At 36.7% G+C, this 21498-nt stretch overlaps 3 protein-coding genes across 3 annotated transcripts; 2 read left to right on the top strand and 1 right to left on the bottom strand.

The window, feature by feature from the left end:
• Nucleotides 1-110: 110 nt before the first annotated feature.
• On the bottom strand, nt 111-452 carry LOC140144699 (uncharacterized). Its single transcript, XM_072166509.1, has one exon. It carries the CDS (start codon nt 450-452, stop codon nt 111-113), a length of 342 nt encoding a protein of 113 aa, XP_072022610.1.
• Nucleotides 453-7176: 6724 nt separating this feature from the next.
• On the top strand, nt 7177-12028 carry LOC140144698 (histamine N-methyltransferase B-like). The gene is made up of 3 exons (XM_072166508.1): nt 7177-7267; nt 10889-11203; nt 11640-12028. The coding sequence occupies exons 1-3, from the start codon at nt 7177-7179 to the stop codon at nt 12026-12028; spliced, it is 795 nt and encodes a 264-aa protein (XP_072022609.1).
• Nucleotides 12029-15590: 3562 nt separating this feature from the next.
• On the top strand, nt 15591-19488 carry LOC140144693 (histamine N-methyltransferase-like). Its single transcript, XM_072166502.1, has 3 exons — nt 15591-16031; nt 17480-17794; nt 18834-19488. Exons 1-3 carry the CDS (start codon nt 15806-15808, stop codon nt 19220-19222), a joined length of 930 nt encoding a protein of 309 aa, XP_072022603.1. The 5' UTR covers nt 15591-15805; the 3' UTR covers nt 19223-19488.
• Nucleotides 19489-21498: the final 2010 nt, after the last annotated feature.

The raw sequence follows: 21498 nt of genomic DNA, 5'->3' as shown, positions 1-21498 counted from the left end.
ACAAATTAAATTAAAAAGAACTCTGAATTGCAATTGGGATTAACATCACGATCATTGGACTGTCACTGCGAATGTGGGCGAAAGTCCTTGACCTACTTGACCTATGCCGTTCACTCCAACTGGGGGTTGAGTGGTGGCATCCGCATCACAATGTCCCGCCAAACTGTTCTGTCATCTGCTGTACGGCTGGCATTTACTATGGAGTTTAGGTCGGTTCTTTTGCAGTCAGCTAGCAGGCAGTCTCTCCACCTCTTTGGCGGTCTTCCTCTAGGTCTGACTCCCTGGATGTGACATTCAAAGGCCATCTTTGGAAGGCGTGAGGGAGGCATTCTCTGGACGTGGCCAAAATAATGCAGTCTCTTCCGGGTTATTCTGTCCAAGATGGAAAATTCAACACCCAGGGTTTTGCGGATGATGGTGTTTCTGATCCTGTCTCTCCGTGTTACTCCCATTATTTTCCTAAGGCACATCATCTCGAAAGTGAGCAGTCGATTCTCATCCTCTCTTTTCAATGTCCGGACGCTATTTGACAAAGACACAAAAAACTGTACGATGAAGAGGCAAACGACGGAGATCGAGATGAAGACTGAACTTCGGCGGTTAATGAGGAACTACAAATTATTAAAAAGAACTCTGAATTGCAATTGGGATCATCATCATGATCATTGGACTGTCACTGGTAACTGTGGGTAAAAGTAATTCTAGAGAAGTACAATGTAAATCTCGGACAAAAGATGCATCGTCTTCTTGTTGGATTGTGGATATCATTCCTTGAACCGAAGCCTGCAGAGTGAATGGAACGAAATTTGCATATTTACACGATCTTGATTTGATAAGGAATACAATGGATTGTAATTATTTCACCGTGGCTTGATTTAAAATGCCAGGTACCGAGCATGAAATCACTAAGCATTTTCTTAAAATCTACTTCTGTTACTTTCTGAGGAGAAGGCAAAAAAAACCTGTATAGGACCGACTTGAGCGATCCAGATTTAGCATTTTGGGAGATTTAAAAAAATAAATCATGTAAAATTCAGCCGTTTTTTAACAAAAATTTTGACGTGAAAATGTTTTACAATTTTTCTAAAATATGTTTGCAAACAATTATCAAAATGCTGCCAAAAAAAAAAAGGACAAAATCACGACCAAAAGATCCTACTTGAAAAGTCTGTGGGATTTTTTTTCGTCCCCTAACACAAGTTTTGAAAATGCCAAGACAATCTTTATTTTTGAAAATTATATACGGTACTTAGTTCTCTGAGTTGATTGGAGGAACAAATTTTAATCATTACCCAGAGCAGCCAATGCACCTAAATGTTGAAAAAACAAACCAACAGTGCATGTGGCTGGATTCGAACAGGCGACCTTCATATTACTAGCATGACGCTCTAGGCTCCTAGCTAATTGAGCCACAGAGGCACACTGGAGAAGAGCGGAACTTGCAGAAGATTTAAATCTAAGGTATTAGGTTGAATGATGTTCGTCATCAGAACTGCATATTTTATATTAAATTTTGCAGTTCCGATTGCTTCCACTAGGAATGCGACGAACATCATTTGAACATAATACATAGATTTAAATCTTCCGCCCTTCTCCAGTGTGCATCTGTGGCTTAATTGGCTAGAGCGTCGTGCTAGTAATACGAAGGTCACCAGTTCTAATCAGGCCAGACCCCCCCCAAGCATTTTTTTTCAACGTTTTTTTTACATTGATGTGCGCTGGCTGCTCTGGGTGAAGATTAAAATTTGTTCAATTTTTTTGTTGTAATTATTAAATTGTATTGTTATTTAAATCAATTGCTTGCATAATGATTGAACAATTTTTACTTCTGCTCCACTTTTTGAGTCAATTTACGTTTGGAGCTAGACAAAATTGGAAATCAATGTTTTTGTTACAGTAATGATCTCTAAAAGACATCCCCAACAATATATCCAAAAATGGGAATAGGGGGATAATGCCAATTTGCATAAAACAACAGTGGCTGCTATAAATAAATGCAGGGCTCAAATTTCAAAATTATTTGATTCTGGTTAGCATGGTTAGAACATATACCAATGTATATATGTATTCCTCTCATTAATATTGGGATTCAGAAAAAGAATAGTTTGACATATCTCTAATGTACACGTTTTAAGGTTTACTAGAGGCATATTGTTTTAAATGTCAACCATTGTCCACAGGGGTAAAAATATCAAAAATGTTTGATTTTAATCACAGTGGTGTCAAATTATCCCCTTGGAACATTTTAAACAAAGAATAGTTTGCCACATCTCAGGTGTTTTGCTTCCTATACCTGTAACTTGTAACATTACAAAATAGGTCAATGGGTTTTGATTTATTTGCCCTGTTACCGATAACAAAACACCTGATGAGATATGGCAAACTATTCTTTAATTTAAATATTTTTCCCAGCGGAATAATTTGAGACCACCTGATCACAATAGGAGCATTTGGGACCAAAATTTAACATTTCACCATATGCCTGCAACTCAAGAACTGTATCGGAGATAGATCAAACTGCATGTATTATGATTCATATACTTTTTCTGATTTCTGAATCCCAATAATGAGAAGAATACAATTAGATGGTTTTTTTTTATCCATATTTCAATTTTGAAATTTGAGCCCTGCATTTGTGGCCATTTAACCATTTTTGTTTTATGCAAATTAGAATCCCCCCTCTTCTTTTTTGACCTTTTTGCATATATGTTTGTTGTTCAAGCAGGTGGTTTAGAGTCACGAGCAAGCAAAAACATTGGTGTCCAATTTTGTCTAGGTGCACCCATTATTAAATTACAATTAAAATTGGTTTTAGATTCCTACTCCTAGTGATCATGGTGATATGAAAAATTATAAATGACATTTTGCCATAATTGTTACCATTGTAGTGGTGGATCCAGGATCAGCTATTTAAAAACATTATTTTATCCAAGCTCTTAGCCCAGTAATCTTCTGATAAATTGGCATGTTTTTCTTGAATTCCTGGATCTGCCAGTGCATGCATTATAGTTTTTGTAAATGGTTTCAAGCCCGGAGTTTCAAGAAACTACTGTATAAATTGTCTCTTCAAAATAGTATTTGATTCTTCAAATGTATTGCTAGAACATAAAAGAAATAAAACTTTCAGAAGTGAGAACTGTTTTTGCAACAACAATAAATTAATTGTGATGTGCTTGTTTTTTAATAAAAGATGATTTCTAAACGAAAAATGTTTCCGTAGCCTTATACGGCTATTTATTAAGTAATATTAAGTAACCGTGTATGGCTATTCAGCCCGGGAGTTTTATGAGCCCAGACCAAGTTGAGAATTTAACGATAACGATAATATCACGCTTTGGTGACGAAAAAAGAAAAACCTGTTCTACGGGCCCGACCGACCAAGATTTTGAACAAATTGGGAAAAAAAATTTCTTGTACAAATGAATACCGACTCAAATTTCGACAATTTCAGGAACAATTTTTTTGTTTGTATTTTCTCAAATTGCAAATATTTACAGATTTTGGTGATTTTATGGGTCATTTAAAAAAAAAAAAAGCCCGACCGACCCTACTTGAAAGGTCCGTCCGCCCGTAGAACAGGTTTTCTTTTTTTCGTCGCCTTAATTCCGTAACTCTTTGTTTGATAGATAGAATGGCAGTCCACTTGCGGCCTCCATGGTCTTGGTTATGAAGTGATCGGCACTTGTGATACCGACGTCACGGGTTCGATTACCCACTGCGTCCTCTTTTGATAACTAATGTTACTTCATTTTTATTTCGCTTTAATATGTCTGGCTACTGAATCACTCCCAAGAAATGGTATGACTGTTTCATGATAATAATTACCAAAGTAGTTGCATCATTAATACATTAATAATTTGATTTGGAATCGGCCAAAAAGGGAATTATTGGGGTCCATAATCCAGGCGTTTGTCGGAACGGTAAAATTCCCAATACATGAAAGGTTCGAAAACTGAATTAGGTGAGCTAGTCCGACAATGGAAAACTGTGAAATTGACCAACACTTCACCAATCCGAAAACATTGAAACAAGTAATCCCTTAAGTCCAAAAATAAAATCTGAACATCACTTCGCAAGTCCAAATGTGCGAAACGACTAGGGCAGAGTTTTTCATTATGTAGGCCTACTACATGTTGAAGGTATCAAAACAATGAAGTTTACTGCATTACATATTCGGTCTTGGACGTGTCGGACCAAAGATGTTTATTTCATGTTCGGAATAGTGACGAGTTGGACTAGCATCATGTCGAACCAGCGACGTGTCGGTCCAAAGACATGCCCCTGCAAAAGTAGTATTCAATCTGAATGAACATCTATCTTTTTTATTTGTTTCTGTGCAATTATGATTTAAACTAGGGGCTACAATTTAGTTTAAATAATTACTTCCATATAAAGCACGAGCCATTAATATTGACGAAAGCAATGTTGGGAATTCTGAACAATTGAGGAAATAAATAAATGATTATTTCGGATGTCTTTTAGAAAATATTGTGATAGTTTAGTTTGGTCGGCAGTTCGATAGTACAACTGACAACCAATTCACATGGTAAGCTTAAATTGGTCCGAGATAAATTGAGCCAGCCGGGCACGCTAGCAAGTAGCCGTGCACCATAACTGCTAGTTTTACGGCGCAGAAAGTTCCCTAATCGCATAATATCTAATAAATCCATTCATACCAGTAGGCTACATTAATTTTTATTTCGCTCAGAGTTCGTATGTAGGGAAATAAGTTGTTTACTTTTTACTTCGTTGTTTGTTTATTTGTGAATATTCATGAGCTAGGTACATCAACAGACCAATCACAATCGGTTATTGACATGACGTATTGGCAAAAGTTGACCTCTGCTGACCTGATAAACATGTCTCCTCGTGTATTCTCAAACATGGATATTTTTCCCGGATATTTTTACTTCGACAGTTGAGAGATGTTTTACTTGTTATTATCCGGGCGGAAATATTTCTTGCAAATTGAATATTTGTTTTAAGTAGAAAACATATCAAACTTCTGAAAATATTGTGTTTTTTCTGGACCACGACCCAATATGTGGAAAATAACGAAATTTCTTGACCGAAATTTGCGGCGAATCAAAGTTTTTTTCGAGCCTTTAGTTCGATCTTCCAAAATATATGCTAGGCCATACTTTTACAATCAATCATTTATTTGGAGTATATATAAGTAATATTTCGCATCAAAACAAATTATTTTTTGATATTTGAGAGGGAAAATTTACCCTCCATTTTTTGTTGTCTCGACCACGCAATAGCGACTCGCTGTGCACACAGCACAGGCAGTCGTTTTCAGCGGGCAACGGGCAAACGTTGTCAGTGGGCAACGAATGAGCGTTGACAAAAATAAGCCCTCTATACTTGAAAAGCTAGCAACGGTCTGTCGTTGCTAGAAATGATGCCATCTATTGACGGCAACGGTCTGGCGTTGCTAAAAATATTGCCCTCAGTTGATCAACGGCGTGCCGTTGTGCTACAGACTGTTCAGGAACACGAGTTCAATTTCACCTGTAAAAGAATACAGATTTATTTAGACGAGATATTGATTGACAAGTAAGCTGCTTGATATTTTTTGTCAGGATTTATGGTAAAACATGTTTCAAAACTCAATATTTATTATTGCTTTTACTGTACCATTTCTCGTATCGTTATAGGTTTGACAGACTGTCGAATCTGGATTCGTCTCTTTGATAAATTCTCCTGAGGATCAGCTCTTTAAATCCAGAGGGCAGAATAACAATTTTTAACGGTGATCAGCAAGATAAGTGAGCGAAAGTTAATGGCGGTCGCCATGCGCAACTCCAAATTGCTTTGCTCTCCCTACCTAACCCCTCTTTCTCTCTGCATGCCCTTGCCTTTCTCCTGCATGCTACTTACCATTTGCTTGCCTTTGCTATTCTATTATATGGTTGTAGGCACAAGAGGTATTTCCATCAACCCTCCTGTTCCTAATCGCCTCTGTAATTACCAACAAAGATTGCAATGGGGCAATATTCTGTGACTTAAAGGCTGGAAGGTATAGTATTTTCAGCTGTAAGACATTTTCATTCAAGGACAACAAGCCTAAAAGTCGCCAGGGTTGCTTATAGAAAGTGAATAAGGGCAGAGGTAACCCTGACAGAAAACCTCAATCAGCTACAAGCCCTACCAACGCGTCGATTTATGATACCTTTCAAGCATTATGGGTAAGCAAAAAAGACTGAAATGGGCACCGAAATTGTACGATCCAGTGGCCGCTCAGGAGCTCATCCTTTAGATGAAACCGTACAGTCAAAGCCGAAAGGAAGATGTGAGGTTGAAGGGAGTATTGAAACTGGGAAAATGACTACAATTCACTTATGTACTTATAATGTGAGAACGTTTAAAGATGAAGATCTAAAGAGTTTCAAGTGGAAAGTTATTGGTCTGGCAGAAACACGAAGGGAAGGCGAAAGACTAATACAACTAAAGAGAGGCGCATGGCTTTTCAATCATGGTAAAACGGAGGACAATGTAAATGCAAGAGGAGTGGGTTTCCTCATCCACTTTATTTTCAAAGATTATATAAAGGTAGCTATTCAAACAGGGTGATACAGGTTTACGCCCCTACAACTTATTTATATGAAGATGTAGAAATAGAGAAGTTTTATGAAGACACTGATAAAGCCATTAAAGACAACAAAGGTAAATACACCATTGATATGGGTGCTCTCAATGGCAAGGTTGGAGAATGTAATAACGGAGACGAGTCAATGTTGGGGAAGTTGGAGAACAAACGAGAGAGGAGAAACACTCCTTGAGTTTGCCGTAGAACAGAAACTCATGATAGCCAACACTTTCTTCAAAAAAGACAAAAAGAGGTATTGGACATGGGAAAGTCCAAATGGAGTAAGCAGCAATCAGATATACATATTATACAGCCAAAAAAGGAAGTGTGAATAACTGTGAAGTTATCATACAGGAGGATAAAACAATTGAAGACCTTGATACAAGAAGAAAAGCTCTCAGAACTTAACAAGCAAATCAAGAGCTGAGAAGATTGAATATGCTGAAATTACAAAAACTGTAAGGAAGAAGAGAAGAGAAAGAACAAGAAAGCGAAAACATGCAAGCATACTCAAGATTTTGGAAAAAGCCTAAAAACTATCACTGGACTGCAAAAAGTCAAGAATTATTACTTTAAGCACAAAGATGGAACTACCACATGATACAGGTCAGAAATTATGCAAATATGTGCAGAATTCTACCAAGACCTGTATACTTCAACAAACTCAAGAGAAAGGTAAACCAAAGGACCTTAATATAAACTGGCCTCAAAAAGAAACTTATAATTTTCCACAAGGTCATATCTTAAAATCCTCTCCATAAAAATGAAGAAAAATTGCACACAGGATTACTTCAACACTCTCCTCTAAACACATGTCAGTATCCAAGCAGTTGTCCAACTGACACAACAGCAAAACGCACTGACATGGAACACCTTTCTGGACCAAAATTCACATCACAACAGATTTCTTTTGTTGGGTTCCAATTATTCGCCTGTGAATGTGGTCCCGGAAGCAGTTCCGTGTCAGTGCATTTTACTGTTGTGTCAGTTGGACAACTGCTCGGTTACTGACATGTGTTTAGGGTAGAGTATTGAAGTTATCCTGTGTTTAATTTTTGTTCATGTACAGGCGAATAATCTGTTGAAAGAAATCTGTTGGGATGTGAATTTTGGTCCAGGAAGGTGTTCCATGTCAGTGCATTTTGCTGTTGTCAGTCGGACAACTGCTTGGTTACTGACATGTGTTTAGAGTAGAGTATTGAAGTAATCCTGTGTGCACTTTTTGTTAATTTTTATGTAAAAGATTTTAAGATACGACCTTGTGAAAAATTATAAGTTTCTATTTGAGGCCAGTTTATATACAAGTGTTGAAGCAACAGAGGTACCTCCCATACTACACAATGAAGTAGAAGAGGCCTTAAGTCAAATGAAGGACAGCAAGGCACCAGGCATTGATGAATTTACAAGTGACATAATCAAAGCAGGATGAGATGAGACAAAACTTTATAATGAAGAAGGCAGACATCAAAAACTACCACCCAATCAGCCTTTTCACATTTTTATAAGATGTTTACGAAAATTATCCAAAGCAGATTGAAAGTAGTAAAGGTAGCAGTAGTAGCAGGTAGCAGTAGCAGTAGCAGTAGTAGTAGTAGTAGTAGTAGTAGTAGTAGTAGTAGTAGTAGTAGTAGTAGTAGTAGTAGTAGTAGTAGTAGTAGTAGTAGTAGTAGTAGTAGTCGTCGTCGTGGTAGTAGTAGTTAGTATTATTATTATTATTATTATCATTATTATTATTATACGTTTATCCCGGGCTTTTTATCTTACCTCTCCCACTTCCTACTCCTAATACACAAAGCGGTTTATCATCGTTTCCGTCACCTATATTTCCGACCAGTTTCTCCAGGACGTGCCCACAAAATGATTCATCTGCCCATTTTTGCACAGCTTCAACATAGTTACTTGTGCGCCTTCTGTAATTTAACGCTTTTGTGTAGTACGCTTGATCATTAAAAATTGGAATGAGCCTAACTGGTTTATCCGATTCGACCATGTTGATCATGGAACTCTTTTTTAGAATCTATGCTCTTATCGTATGTCAGAAAACTATACCATGAGAAGATCAGACACCTTGAAGTTAATATTGTCTCGCCTGTGTTGTCTTCATATCGTTTTTCAAAATGGTGGTTTACGAACGTAATATTATTACACGGTATATACACAGCGACATTGAACCTTGACTATCGACCGGCACGTGCCGAATGGTTAAAGTTTTGTGTTACAAAGGACCGGCTGAACTGTACGAGTTCAAGTGCACTGAACAGCGTGATAAAAGAAACAAAAACTGGCTTAAAAAAACCACCGAAACGACATGGGCACAGAACCAAAAAAAAATAGACTGAGAGCAAAGGGTAATACACTTACTATGTGATTCAAAAACCACCAACGCCCGGCGTACAAACCGACCCCTCACGAAGTCCCCGAAATGCTAATCGTCATAGCAAGGCGAATGTGGTAACTCTGTTGAAAATAACCTATTCATGCACAATTTTGACCAAAATGTAATTTTTCAAATTTTATGTCATTAAATGAAAGAGCACACTGACATTGTCATGATTGTCCTTATCTATTCGATTCATATCAATGAGCAATGGCCAATTTTCTTTCATGCTCTGCATGCTAGCCATGGGCTTCAACATAAAAAGTCCAAGTTTTCAGGTATTGTCTCAAAATATCAAAAGCTTCTTAAGAACCACTGAACCAATAGTAGGCTTGTTTGTACTCATTTTAATGCATTTTTCATGCTGATTCCAAATATGGTCATGAAAATTCACATTTCTGAAATTTTTGACTTTAAAAAAAATTGAAACTTGTCGTCTGCAGTCGACACCCGCGTGAAGAGAGTTAAATTGCAAATCTTGTGCGAAATGTTACTATTTTCATGATTTTCGCCTGTTTGTCATATAGTTGAAAATTCAATGAACAATGACTTTGTTGAAAGAGCGTTTACAAATTCATTATGAAAGCTGATCCCAAGACTATTCGCTATTAACAATCCAAGACAATCTATGCGTAATATAAATTTGAAAAGGAGACGAACCCAGATTTAGCAGTATGGCAAACTCAATAACGATATGAGAAATGATACAATAAAATGCACACAACAAACCAAATACCAAAATTGTTGGAAAACAAGAAATGGACTATTAATAAAATTGCAGCCGTGTCTAATTGTCTCAATGGGGTAGCATAAGGGATAACAAACCCGAAGCCGTTATGAACTTCACAGAACTAAACGAAGGAAAATCTGCGAAAAGGAGTACAGTATATGAATATATATATGCGTTCATTCAATAAGTGGGTTCACCGTATATTGAATTTAAACATATATTGCTAAGCATAGGCGTAGATCCGGGGGGGATGGGGATAAATCCCCCAATATATTGTCAGGGATTGTCAGGGGGGATGGCCCATACAATCATCCCCTACCTCCTAATGTTGACGCCTGTATGTGGGTTTCCGACCAAATTAACCTGATATTTGGCCATTTAAGCTAAAAAAGTACAAATTTTCGCGCGCCTCGCGCACATGTATCCCACTTTTACACCACATTTCACCACTTTAGCTTAAATATGGCAAAACTTTTCGCACACTCCGCGCGCATTTGTACCGTAACATTATGTTGTTGCCAAAAGGTGCTAGATTCACTATACTTTAAGAATTTTTTTCCAACACCACCCCGCCCCCATGTCAAAAAGAAATCTACGCCACTGTTGTTAAGGGGGGTACTACACCCCTGGCCAATTTTATGCCTATTTTTACATTTTTCTCAAAAATTATAGCACATTGGTGACAAGTAAGATATGTATATTATAGGGGCAAGGACTACAACTACTGTACTAAAAATTCAGCAACTCACTGTCAAAGCAAGTAGTTATTGATTTATTGATCAAATACTGTTTTTCCCTCATTTTTGACTGTAACCCCACAACTGTTGTCTGTGCTGAAATAAAATTTACAGTGCAGTAGTTGTAGTCCTTGCCCCTATAATATACATATCTTACTTGTCCCCAATACGCTATAATTTTTAAGAAAAATGCAAAAATAAGCACAAATTTGGGCAGGGGTGTAGTACCCCCTTAAGATTGTAACACAATCTATTGCTGGTAGTTAAGTTAGGTATAGTCTATTAGTTTCCCAATTTGTAACCATCCGATATTTGTATCTAACCTACGACACAAACCATTAAACCATAAATAATAATTGATTTTAAACATCATAAATACAAAAATAAATGAATTAAGAAGCATTTTACTTGTCACTTAATATCCCGTCTGAATATATCTGTAATTTTCACAGGTGAAATTGAACTTGTGTTCCTGCAGAAGCTACTTCTCAAGTTTCCAAAGATTCATACCTGCGTCGTAGAGCCCTGTGTAAACTTATTCACACAGTACCAGCACAATATGAAAGAGAAGGCGACGAATTTGACATTTGATTGGCAAAATCGTACATTCGAAGAGTTTGTGAAACTTCAACCAGAAAACAGTCTTAAGTACCACTTCATAAGTGCATGTAATTCCATGTACTATGTCAAGAACCTGAACGAAACACTACAAAGTCTTTCTGATATGCTGGCGCTGGGTGGAATTCTGTTGATAACAATTTCCGCAGGTGAGTTGTTCAACTTAAACCCCAGAAGATTGACTAAATTTGGTCTCTCAGCGAACGTTTGATTTTGATCCCCATGTGCGATATGGGACGAACATCGTGCTCAGTCAGAGTCACCCAATTTGATAGACATTTGTTTTTAAATGTGTGATTTATATAAATATATCACACAAAACCTGAGTATGATTAAACAGAGTACGTCACCAATGATTGTTTCATTTTAATAAACTCCGAAGATTATTAATATTCAATTACTTTTTTGAATGTGTACACGCTTTCATTATCGAATTGCCCAATGCAAATCGTCCAGTTTACCTCCTTCTTCTTCTTCTTCTTCTTCTTCTTCTTCTCTTCTTCTTCTTCTTCTTCTTCTTCTTCATCTTCTTCTGAATTGCCCAATCTTCTTCTTCTTCATAATCACCTTTTCTTCTTTTTGCAGACTACGCTGGTTCGGGAAAGGTATGCAGAACATTCCCCTATCTTGGATCTGAGACTTCATCACAGGATGGGTCACCAAACACCGCATCGCCATCACCTCATTATCGGGACTCGGCCGACGTACACGATGCATTACGTCAATTACAAATCCCGTATCACATAGATACGTACAAGTGTCATCGCAAGATTACTCGGTGTTTTGATGAGAAAGAAAGTGAAGAGGGTAATCTAACGCTTGATTTTCTGACTCATACACTCAGATTCAGAGATGCGCCAAAGGATCTGTTTAAACAAGTATTGGCATGTATCAAAGATTGTTCTGTTCAGCGTGATGATGATTGGTTTTTCCAATCAGAACACGTATGCTTCTTCATTACCAAACCTACATGAAGCACTACTACACATTGCTAATAAAAGCGATGGAATTCAAATTATACATTATAGGCGTCAACGTGAATACAATCATGAAAATTGCCAGAACTGACTACCCAGTAAGCACAGAAATGTTTAAAAACGTTGTTTAAAAATGTTTAAATTAAAGCAATTGTATTGAAAGTTCAAAATATATGTGAAAGGCGCAACATTGTGTACTGTAAATTCAAGATGAACAGCCATGACTTGTATAGTAGTAATGCTATTTAAATAACATCCAGCGTGACGTCTAAGAAGATAAAGCTCAATTTATAGTCAAAAATGAAAAGTGGTAATCCCATAAGGCCAAAAAAAGGTTGTTTGGTTGTACTCCACCGACCGACCCGATTTTTGAGGCCGACCCATTATTTTTTTTACAAAAATTGAAAAAAGAAGTTGTAGGCCCTAAATTAATTGTTATTCAAGGTTGGAAACCGGAGAAATACTGCTACTAAAAGAAAATTGTTATTTTTATTCTAAGTTGGATAAAGTTGTACATTTTGATTACTTTTACATTTATTGATGAGCATTGAATTGAGAGAACATAGAGCTGTTTTTTAACGTTTAAACAGCTGATTTTTTTTACCGTTTAAACCGTTTAGACCATTAAACGGAAATCGACAGCCTAGCTGTACAACTGCATAAGTGTTTAATAAACCTAAACACCATGAAACAACCTTAAACGTTGTCTTTAACTTGCTTTGCCTCTTTTGCTTCCACAAGGCCATATAAATAAAAAAGAAATCCGACCGACCGACCTTTTTGGACCAGTTGTAGTACAACCAAACAATTTATTTGTTTGGCCTAAACTTTGGCAACACCTCAAAGATCTTGGATGCAGCTCAACAAATTCCAGTGGCACTGGTCAAATATATAACTTCCTGATAATCCCAATTGTTGTGGTACTTCTTGTGCTAATGTGGAATTTTATTCTGCTAGGGAAATGCAAGCTGATAATCTTTAAAGCCATATTATAACATTTGCTGAGAAGAACGCCCTCAAAAAATGTTTTAATTCCGGTTTTTACACGATTGTAATGTACTTTAATAAACAAAGATTCTCTGCAAAAATCAAGACTTTAGGTGCTGTAGTTTTGTCAAAATCCGTGATTTTGAATAAACCGCCGGAACCGTCGTTTTATTATTACGATAGAAATATTAGTCGAACGCGTATGTGTTGTTCATAACACATCGTACACGGCGTGCGGGACGCTTAATTTCTTTCTGCAACCATAATGGGCCGCAATATATCACTAACCGCATAGTCCGAGGCAAGGTTCATTATTGTCAGGGTTAGGGTCTTATGGTTAGGGTTACGGTACGGGTTAGGGGTTAGGGTTAGGGTTAGGGTTTAGGGTTTTAGGGTTAGGGTTAGGGTTTAGGGTTTAGGGTTAGGGTTTAGGGTTAGGGTTAGGGTTAGGGTTTAGGGTAAGGGTTAGGGTTAGGGTAAGGGTTAGGGTAAGGGTTAGGGTTAGGGATTAGGGTTAGGGTTAGGATTATATACGTATTTATTAGTACTAATATACTAGTAATAGTATATTGTGTATGCACTTTATTCCGTAATCAATAAGTATCATAAACAAACACCTTTCTGGCACAACGAATCATAGCACAGTCGTGTAGGCATTAGACTATGGATACATAGATTGTGGGTTCGAACCCCCAGGTAAACCGTTGTAGAATTTTAATTCTATCGATTGCTTTTTATTTTATTAAGTAAGAGGAAATAATAATGGTAATAAACTCGTGTTATATCTAGCCTCATAGGCCTATAATTACATGTATGTACTATGTGTTATCGCATTGCGGCCCATTATGGTTGCAGAAAGAAATAACGCGTGCGGGACATACACGCACGCCAGAGGATCGTACTGTATTACAACCGTAGGAGTAACATGCATTGGCGCCTTTGGCGCTAGTAGTAAATTCCAATTTTCTTTGCTTTACCTCACTTGTTCGGCTCAAAATTAAAAGGGGGCATATCTGACAGTAAAAGCTAACATTTTATGGAAAATAAATACTAATCTATTTTTAAAGAAATGTTATAATATGGCTTTAATTGCGATTTCGAAGAGGAATTCATATTTGAAGAATGTCGAATCTGTAAGGGCTTGATACATCCCAGCAAACACAGACACCTTTTAAAACTTTATGGTTTGATTAAAACGTTTTAATAACAAAAATAACTCTAGAACTACTGAGCCGAATTATTAAAAAATTTTGTTTGCTGAGCAGTAGATTATCAAAAAATGTTTTTTAAGGTTATGAAAACGTTTTATACTCTTAATATACCCATAATACCCTTTATCTAACCCGACATTTAAACGTTTTCTGACAACCTTTTATAACCTTTTGCGAATGATGTCGAAAACGTTTTGTGTTTGCTGGGTAGGTACAATTATATAGTTATTGCAGCGGAAATTGGGTTGATTGATCTGAGCATGCACATAAAGCCGTAACAGACCTGGCCCATTGCACACGGGTGAATTGGGTCGTGCTTGCGATCCCTGTTGGTATTTTCGTCTCAGATGCAGTGGGGTTTCCACTTTAAATTTAGAACTTTTACAAAATTATATTCACCAAGAAGCTATTAAATGCTTCTCTACTAGTTTGGTATTCTGTATAATGATAATATTTTGAATACTTAAGAAAAAGTGTTAGTTCATGGGAAATACACATGGTGTACCCCAGCAAACACAAAAACGTTTTAAAAACGTTTTAAATAAGTTATATTTTGGCCTTTGGTTTAGGTAAAAACGTTTTAATAACATTAAAATGTCGGGTTTTATAAAGGTCATGATAACGTTTTAAAACGTTTTGTATGTAAACACACTACAACAATATTTTTTAAATGTTTTCAAAAAATGTTATTTTAAACTATTTTTGCAAACATTGTTGCCAAATATTTTGTCAATACTTAAATAACATTATGTTAAAATATTTGAACCCAGCAAACACAGAAATGTTCTTAAAATGTTTTTTCAAAACCCTTTAATAACATTTAAATGTCGGGTTATATAAAGGTCATGAAAACGTTTTTAAAACGTTATTGCAAATATTTTGGGAAAACATTTTTCGCAAAATATTTTTTCAACCCCAAAATAACATTCTGTTTAGAATGTTTTGTATCAAGTTTTCAAGAATGTTTTTGGAATGTTATTAAAGCGTTTTTATACCCTTTATATAACCCGACATTTAAACGTTTTCTGTAAAACATTTTTGTTTGGTGAGCAGTAGATTATCAAAAAATGTTTTGTAAGGTTATAAAAACGTTTTATACTCTTAATAATACCCTTTATATAACCCGACATTTAAACGTTTTCTGACAACCTTTTATAACCTTTTGCGAATGATGTCGAAAACGTTTTGTGTTTGCTGGGCGTTTTATCATGTTTATCGTACTGAATATTTTGGGCAAGGTGGTATGAATTCCTACAGGATGCGAGGCATATCCCTTTAATGTATTTCTTGTTTTCTTATAACGCAGTTCAGTGCACTTGAACTCGGACAGTTCAGACGGTCCATTGTAACACAAAACTGGTTCCGCGCATGTTGGTCGTTGATCACGGTTCAATAACGCCGTGTATACGGTGTAATAATATTATTTTTGTATGCCAACCACCATTTTGAAAAACGATATGGAAACAACACAGACGAGACAATAACTTCAAGGTGTCTTGTCTTTTCTCGGGTGTCTTGTCTGGTCTTTTCTGGCATAAAAAACAGCATAGATTCTGATAAGAGTTTCACGATCAACATGGTCGAATCGGATAAATCAGTTACGCTCATTCCAATATTTAATGATCAAGCGTACTACACAAAAGCGTTCAATTACTGGAGGCGCATTGGTAACTATATAGAAGCTGTGCATAAATGGACAGATGAGACATTCTATGTGCACGTCGTGGAGAAACTGGTCGCAAATATAGGTGACGGAAGCGATGGTAAACCGCTTCGTGTTTTAGGAGTAGGAAGTGGGAGAGGTAAGTTAAAAAAGTATAATAATAATAATAATCTGATAATACTACTACTACTAACTACTTGGAAACGTCATTATCGAGATGTATATTATATCGTCGGCCGCATCACATGCTGACGTATTTGCAAAATACGCATTTCGAGAAAATCGAATTTGAAAATTTAGCGATTTTCATTTGCTACATACGTCACTATGTGAAAAGCACAAAACAGCAATTTTACCGTGCAATGACAAAGTAGCACAAATATGTCGCGAATAATACTTCACTATGTGAAACGGCAAATTTTGTGCAGATACGACATACTGGGCTTGCGCAGTATAGGTGATCGGCAAATACGTCGTTATGTGATACACACATTTCATGGTTTTGCAAATACGACATAATTAAATTGATTAATATCTTACTAATTAAGCCACTTTGAGGCATGGTTTATGGTGAATATATAGAGTAGACCATAACAAACAAATATACCAATTTTCTCAAAAATGTTAAAAATGTCGAATACGTCACTATGTGATGCGGCCGACGATATGGTGGTACGTGGCATCTGTGTATAAGCTTGTAAGCCCTTGTATATTTCTTCTTCGATGCCGATGAAACTTTCATTCCGATTTTTCAGTGCATCAAACATATCCGTATGCTCTATGGAGTCAAATGCCTTTTGATAATCTATGCATTCAAGATATAAATCGAACAGGTATTCATATGATTTTAAATCACTTGCTTCAGTGCATGTAGGTTATCTGTGGCTGAGAATCTGCCCTTAGAATCTGCTTGCTCTCTAGGCTGATTTTGATCTAACGTAACTTTCAATCTGCTTCTTTCCATTTCTTTGGTGTCTTCTTTGTTTCCAGTATTTGATTGTTAAGTTTTGTGAGCTGTAGAATATTGTCTCATCTCCTCCGGCTTTGATTATGTCACTTATAAATTCATCGATGCCTTGTACATTGTCGTCCTTTATTTGACTTAAGGCCTCTTCTGCTTTATTATGTAGTATAATTGGGGGTACCTCTTGCTTCAACACTTGTATTGAGGCGATTAGGAACAGGAGGGCAGATGGAAATACCTCTTGTGCCTACAACCATATATATAGTATAGTAAGAATAGCAAAGCAAGCAAAGGGTATTAAGTAGCATGCAGGAGAAAGGCACGGGCATGCAGAGAGAAAGAGTGCTTAGGTAGGGAGAGCAAAGCAAGTTTGGAGTTGCGCATGGCAACAGCCATTAACTGACTTTCGCTCACTTATCTTGCTGATCACCGTTACAAATTGTTGTTCTACCCTCTGGATCTGACGAGCTGATCCCAGGAGAATTTATCAAAGAGACGAATCCAGATTTGGCAGTCTGTCAAACTTCTAACCACAGGAGAAATCCTGACAAAATATAGGCAAAATAACAAGCAGCTTACTTGTCAATCCATATCCCGTCTAAATAAATCTGTATTTTTTACAGGTGAAATTGAACTCGTGTTCCTGAATAAGCTACTTCTCAAGTTTCCAAAGATTCATACCTGCGTCGTGGAGCCCTGTGCAAACTTACTCACACAGTACCAGCACAATATCAAAGAAAAGGCGACGAATTTTACATTTGATTGGCAAAATCGTACATTCGAAGAGTTTGTGAAACTTCAACAAGAAAGCAGTTTTAAGTACCACTTCATAAGTGCATGTAATTCCATGTACTATGTCAAAAACCTGCAGGAAGCACTACAAAGTCTTTATGATATGCTGGCGCCGGGTGGAAGTCTGTTGATAACAATTACCGCAGGTGAGTTGTTCAACTTAAACCCCAGAAGATTGACTAAATTTGGTCTCTCCATGAACGTTTGATATTGATCCCGATCTGCGATATGCGAACACCATGCTTTGTGTGACTTTATGTAAAGTTATTACAACACATCTGACTATGATAAAGCAGAGTATATCGCCAATGATTGTTTCATTTAAACATACTGCAGTTACTGTCCGTTTTCCTATACACAATACACAGTGCTCTTACCATTGACGCGTAACCTCTACAAATAGCGTATATTAGAAGTATGGATAATTGCCTAGTTAACGTCGCTGTGTGAAAAATAACCGCCCAATATTAAAAGTACTCTTCTAAAATTCTAGAAAATATAGTTTTGTAACATGTCCTAAATTTTTAGCTAATTTAGATGTTTGGAAATATTCGTACTTTGGTGTTTTAGTGTATGTTATAGGTAATAGTACATTGCCTAGTTAACGTCGCTGTGTGAAAAATAATCGGCTAATATTAAAAGTACTCTTCTGAAATTCTAGAAAATATAGTTTTGTAACATGTCCTAAATTTTTAGCTAATTTAGGTGTTTGGAAATATTTGTACTTTGGTGTTTTAGGAAGGATATGTAAACGACAGATAACACCAAAAATATGAAGAAATTATTTCCAAACCGTGTTACGGCCCACAGCCATTATGTTTCTCATTTTCAAGAATGTGGTTAACAATATGCACAGTATTGTCTCATTTCGTGAACAAAGGCCACGCAGTAATTGTTACCTTGCGTTTGCTTTATAATCGTTCACCCAACTGAAACTATAATACCCGCTCATTGATCAAAACAGACACATGTGTGTGTGGATTTAACCAGAGAAGATCTGATTTAACATAGTTGAGCTGTTTTCAATGAGTGTTATCTTGGTTTAATAGCTTTTAATGGGGTTTAAGTCCTGCAAAGGTCGTGGTGAATTCTACTGTAGACATGACTGCATCGTGATAATCCCAGAAGATTAGTATTGTTCAATTACATTCTTCTTCTTCATGATATTGTCTCCTTTTTTTTCAGACTACACAGGTTCGGGAAAGCTGTGGAGAACATTCCCCTATTTTGGCTCTGAGACTTCGTCACAGGATGGGTCACCAAACAGCGCATCATCATCATCTCATCACCGGGACTCGGCCCACGTACACAATGTATTGCGTCAATTACACATCCCGTATCACATAGATAATTACACGTGTTATCGTAAAATTACTCGGTGTTTTGATGAGAAAGAAAGCGAAGACGGCAATCTAGCGCTTGATTTTCTTACTCATACGATCAGATTCAGAGACGCGCCAAAGGATCTTTTTCAACAAGTATTGGCATGTATCAAAGAATATTCTGTTCAGCGTGGTGATGATTGGTTCTTCCAATCAGAACACGTATGCTTCTTCATTACCAAACCTACATGAAGCACTACTACACATTGCTAATAAAAGCGATGGAATTCAAATTCTTAAACACTTAGGAGAGTTCCTGCAATCTTATTGGTTCTTACCCGTGTGATATGACACGATATCACACACTTAAGCGCGTGGGCGTCGACGCGATACTCGTACGCGCTATTTGAACCAATCGGAGGTGCTTAGCAACAACAGGACTGATCGATTCTAAGCCCTAGGTAATTTCTTGTAGGATGATTTAATTTGATTAAAATTTGGTATACTTATGACTAATATATTTATTTGAATTGAAGTGTTTTTAAAAAGACTGAGAATAAAGGTATTGTTTTTAGCCGCTGTCGTACATCTATCGTCTCATAAAACATGCGACATCTTATTTTTGACGTAAAACAACTCGGCTTCGCCTCGTTGTTATGCACTCCATCGGCTAAAAACAAAACCCTTTATTCTCTAAATATACGTCATAGGCACTAACGTTAATTAGGCGCTAACGTGAATACAGTCATGATAATTGCCAGAAGTGAAAGAAATGTAAACGTTGTTTAAAAATATAAGGCAATTTCAATGAAAATTCAAAATATGTGTGAAAGGCGCAACATTATGTACTGTAAATTCATGATGAACATCCAGTATGACGTCTAGGAGGATAAAGATTAAAGCCATATTATAACATTTGCTAAGGAGGACGCCCTTAATATTTTTCAAAATTTTTCACGATTATATTTTACTTTATTAAACCAACATACCCTGCAAAAATCAAGACCTTAGGTGCTGTAGTTTTGTCAAAATCCGAGATTTTGAATAAAACGCAGGAACCGTCGTTTTATTCTTACGATGGAAATATCAGTAGAACGCATACACGATGTTCATAACACAGTTCGTACATGGCATGCGGGACGGTGATCTACACAACAAAGGATCATACCATAACACGACCGAAGAAGTGATACGCTTGGCGACATCGGCGATGGTAGTAAATTCCAAGTTTCTTTGCCAAAGTTGTTTCATTCAATGGTTATTTTGAATTTAGTAAGAGATCGAAGTTTAAAAAGGCCACCTTCAAGTCATTTGTTAGTTATAAATTTTTATTCTGGGATATTTGACTTGTATAGACCATCGGTGTTTGGGATTATGATGAACATCCAGTATGACGTCTAGGAGGATAAAGATTAAAGCCATATTATAACATTTGCTGAGGAGAACGCCCTCAACAAATTTTTAAATTCTGGTTTTTACACGTACACGGCGTGCGGGATACACATACAGACACACCCCGAGGATCGTACCGTATTACAACCGCGGGAGTAACATGCATGGGCACTAGTAGTAAATTCCAATTTTCTATGCTTTACCTCACTTGTTCGGCTCAAAATTAAAAGGGGACATATCTGACAGTAAAAGCTAACATTTTATGGAAAATAAAATAAATCTATTTTTGCAGAAATGTTATAATATGGCTTTAAATGGGGATAAATCTGACAGTAAAAGCTAACATTTTATGGAAAAAGAAATACTAATCTATTTTGTATGAAAATGTTATAATATGGCTTTAATTTATATTTGAAAAAACATCTTGGATGCAGCTCAATAAATTCCAGCCAATGTTATTATAAATATTATGGGTTGGCCTGCTTCACTGGTCAGTATAGCTTCCTGATAATCCCAAAGCAAGCTGATAAGCTCTAATTGCGGTTTCGATGAGGAATTCATATTTAAGGTTATTAATTATTTTAAACTGTTGTGATTTGGTAGTTCACAGCATCTTACGAATGGTAGTGAGCTTTGGCAAAAACTGCATTGCTCAATTCACAACGAGCGTGTAGAAGAATTAAAATATCACAGATATACTTTTATAGGTGCTGCGGTTCTTGAGTTACGTTGTAAAGAGGGCTGAAACAACAACACTTTTGTTAAACGTACATAACTCATTGACAACAATAAATTAAAGGGGCACTTCGTGATCCACAGCCTCATCCCCACTTTTCTCAAAAAAAGTTGAGATTTTTATATCACTGGAATACTCTGGCTACATAATGTTTATGTACAAAATATTTCTTGCAGATTAATTCGTTTAGCAAAGATATCGTGAAATTTGAATTTCGTTCTGGTGCACCAGAACGAATTTACAACGCATTGTCTATGGAGCAGTGTAATACACATAATCATGCATAACTCGCAAACGCAAAATCGGAATCAACTGAAATTTTGGGAATATGCTTCTTTCGTGGATATGTACTGAAAAATGTCATAAAAAGAGGAAGCTAGGATCACGAAATACTCCTTTA

Source organism: Amphiura filiformis, unplaced genomic scaffold, assembly GCF_039555335.1.
Source record: "Amphiura filiformis unplaced genomic scaffold, Afil_fr2py scaffold_73, whole genome shotgun sequence".
Lineage (NCBI taxonomy): Eukaryota > Metazoa > Echinodermata > Ophiuroidea > Amphilepidida > Amphiuridae > Amphiura > Amphiura filiformis.
Note: the sequence above shows the minus strand (reverse complement) of the source record. Positions and strands in the feature narration are given on the sequence as shown.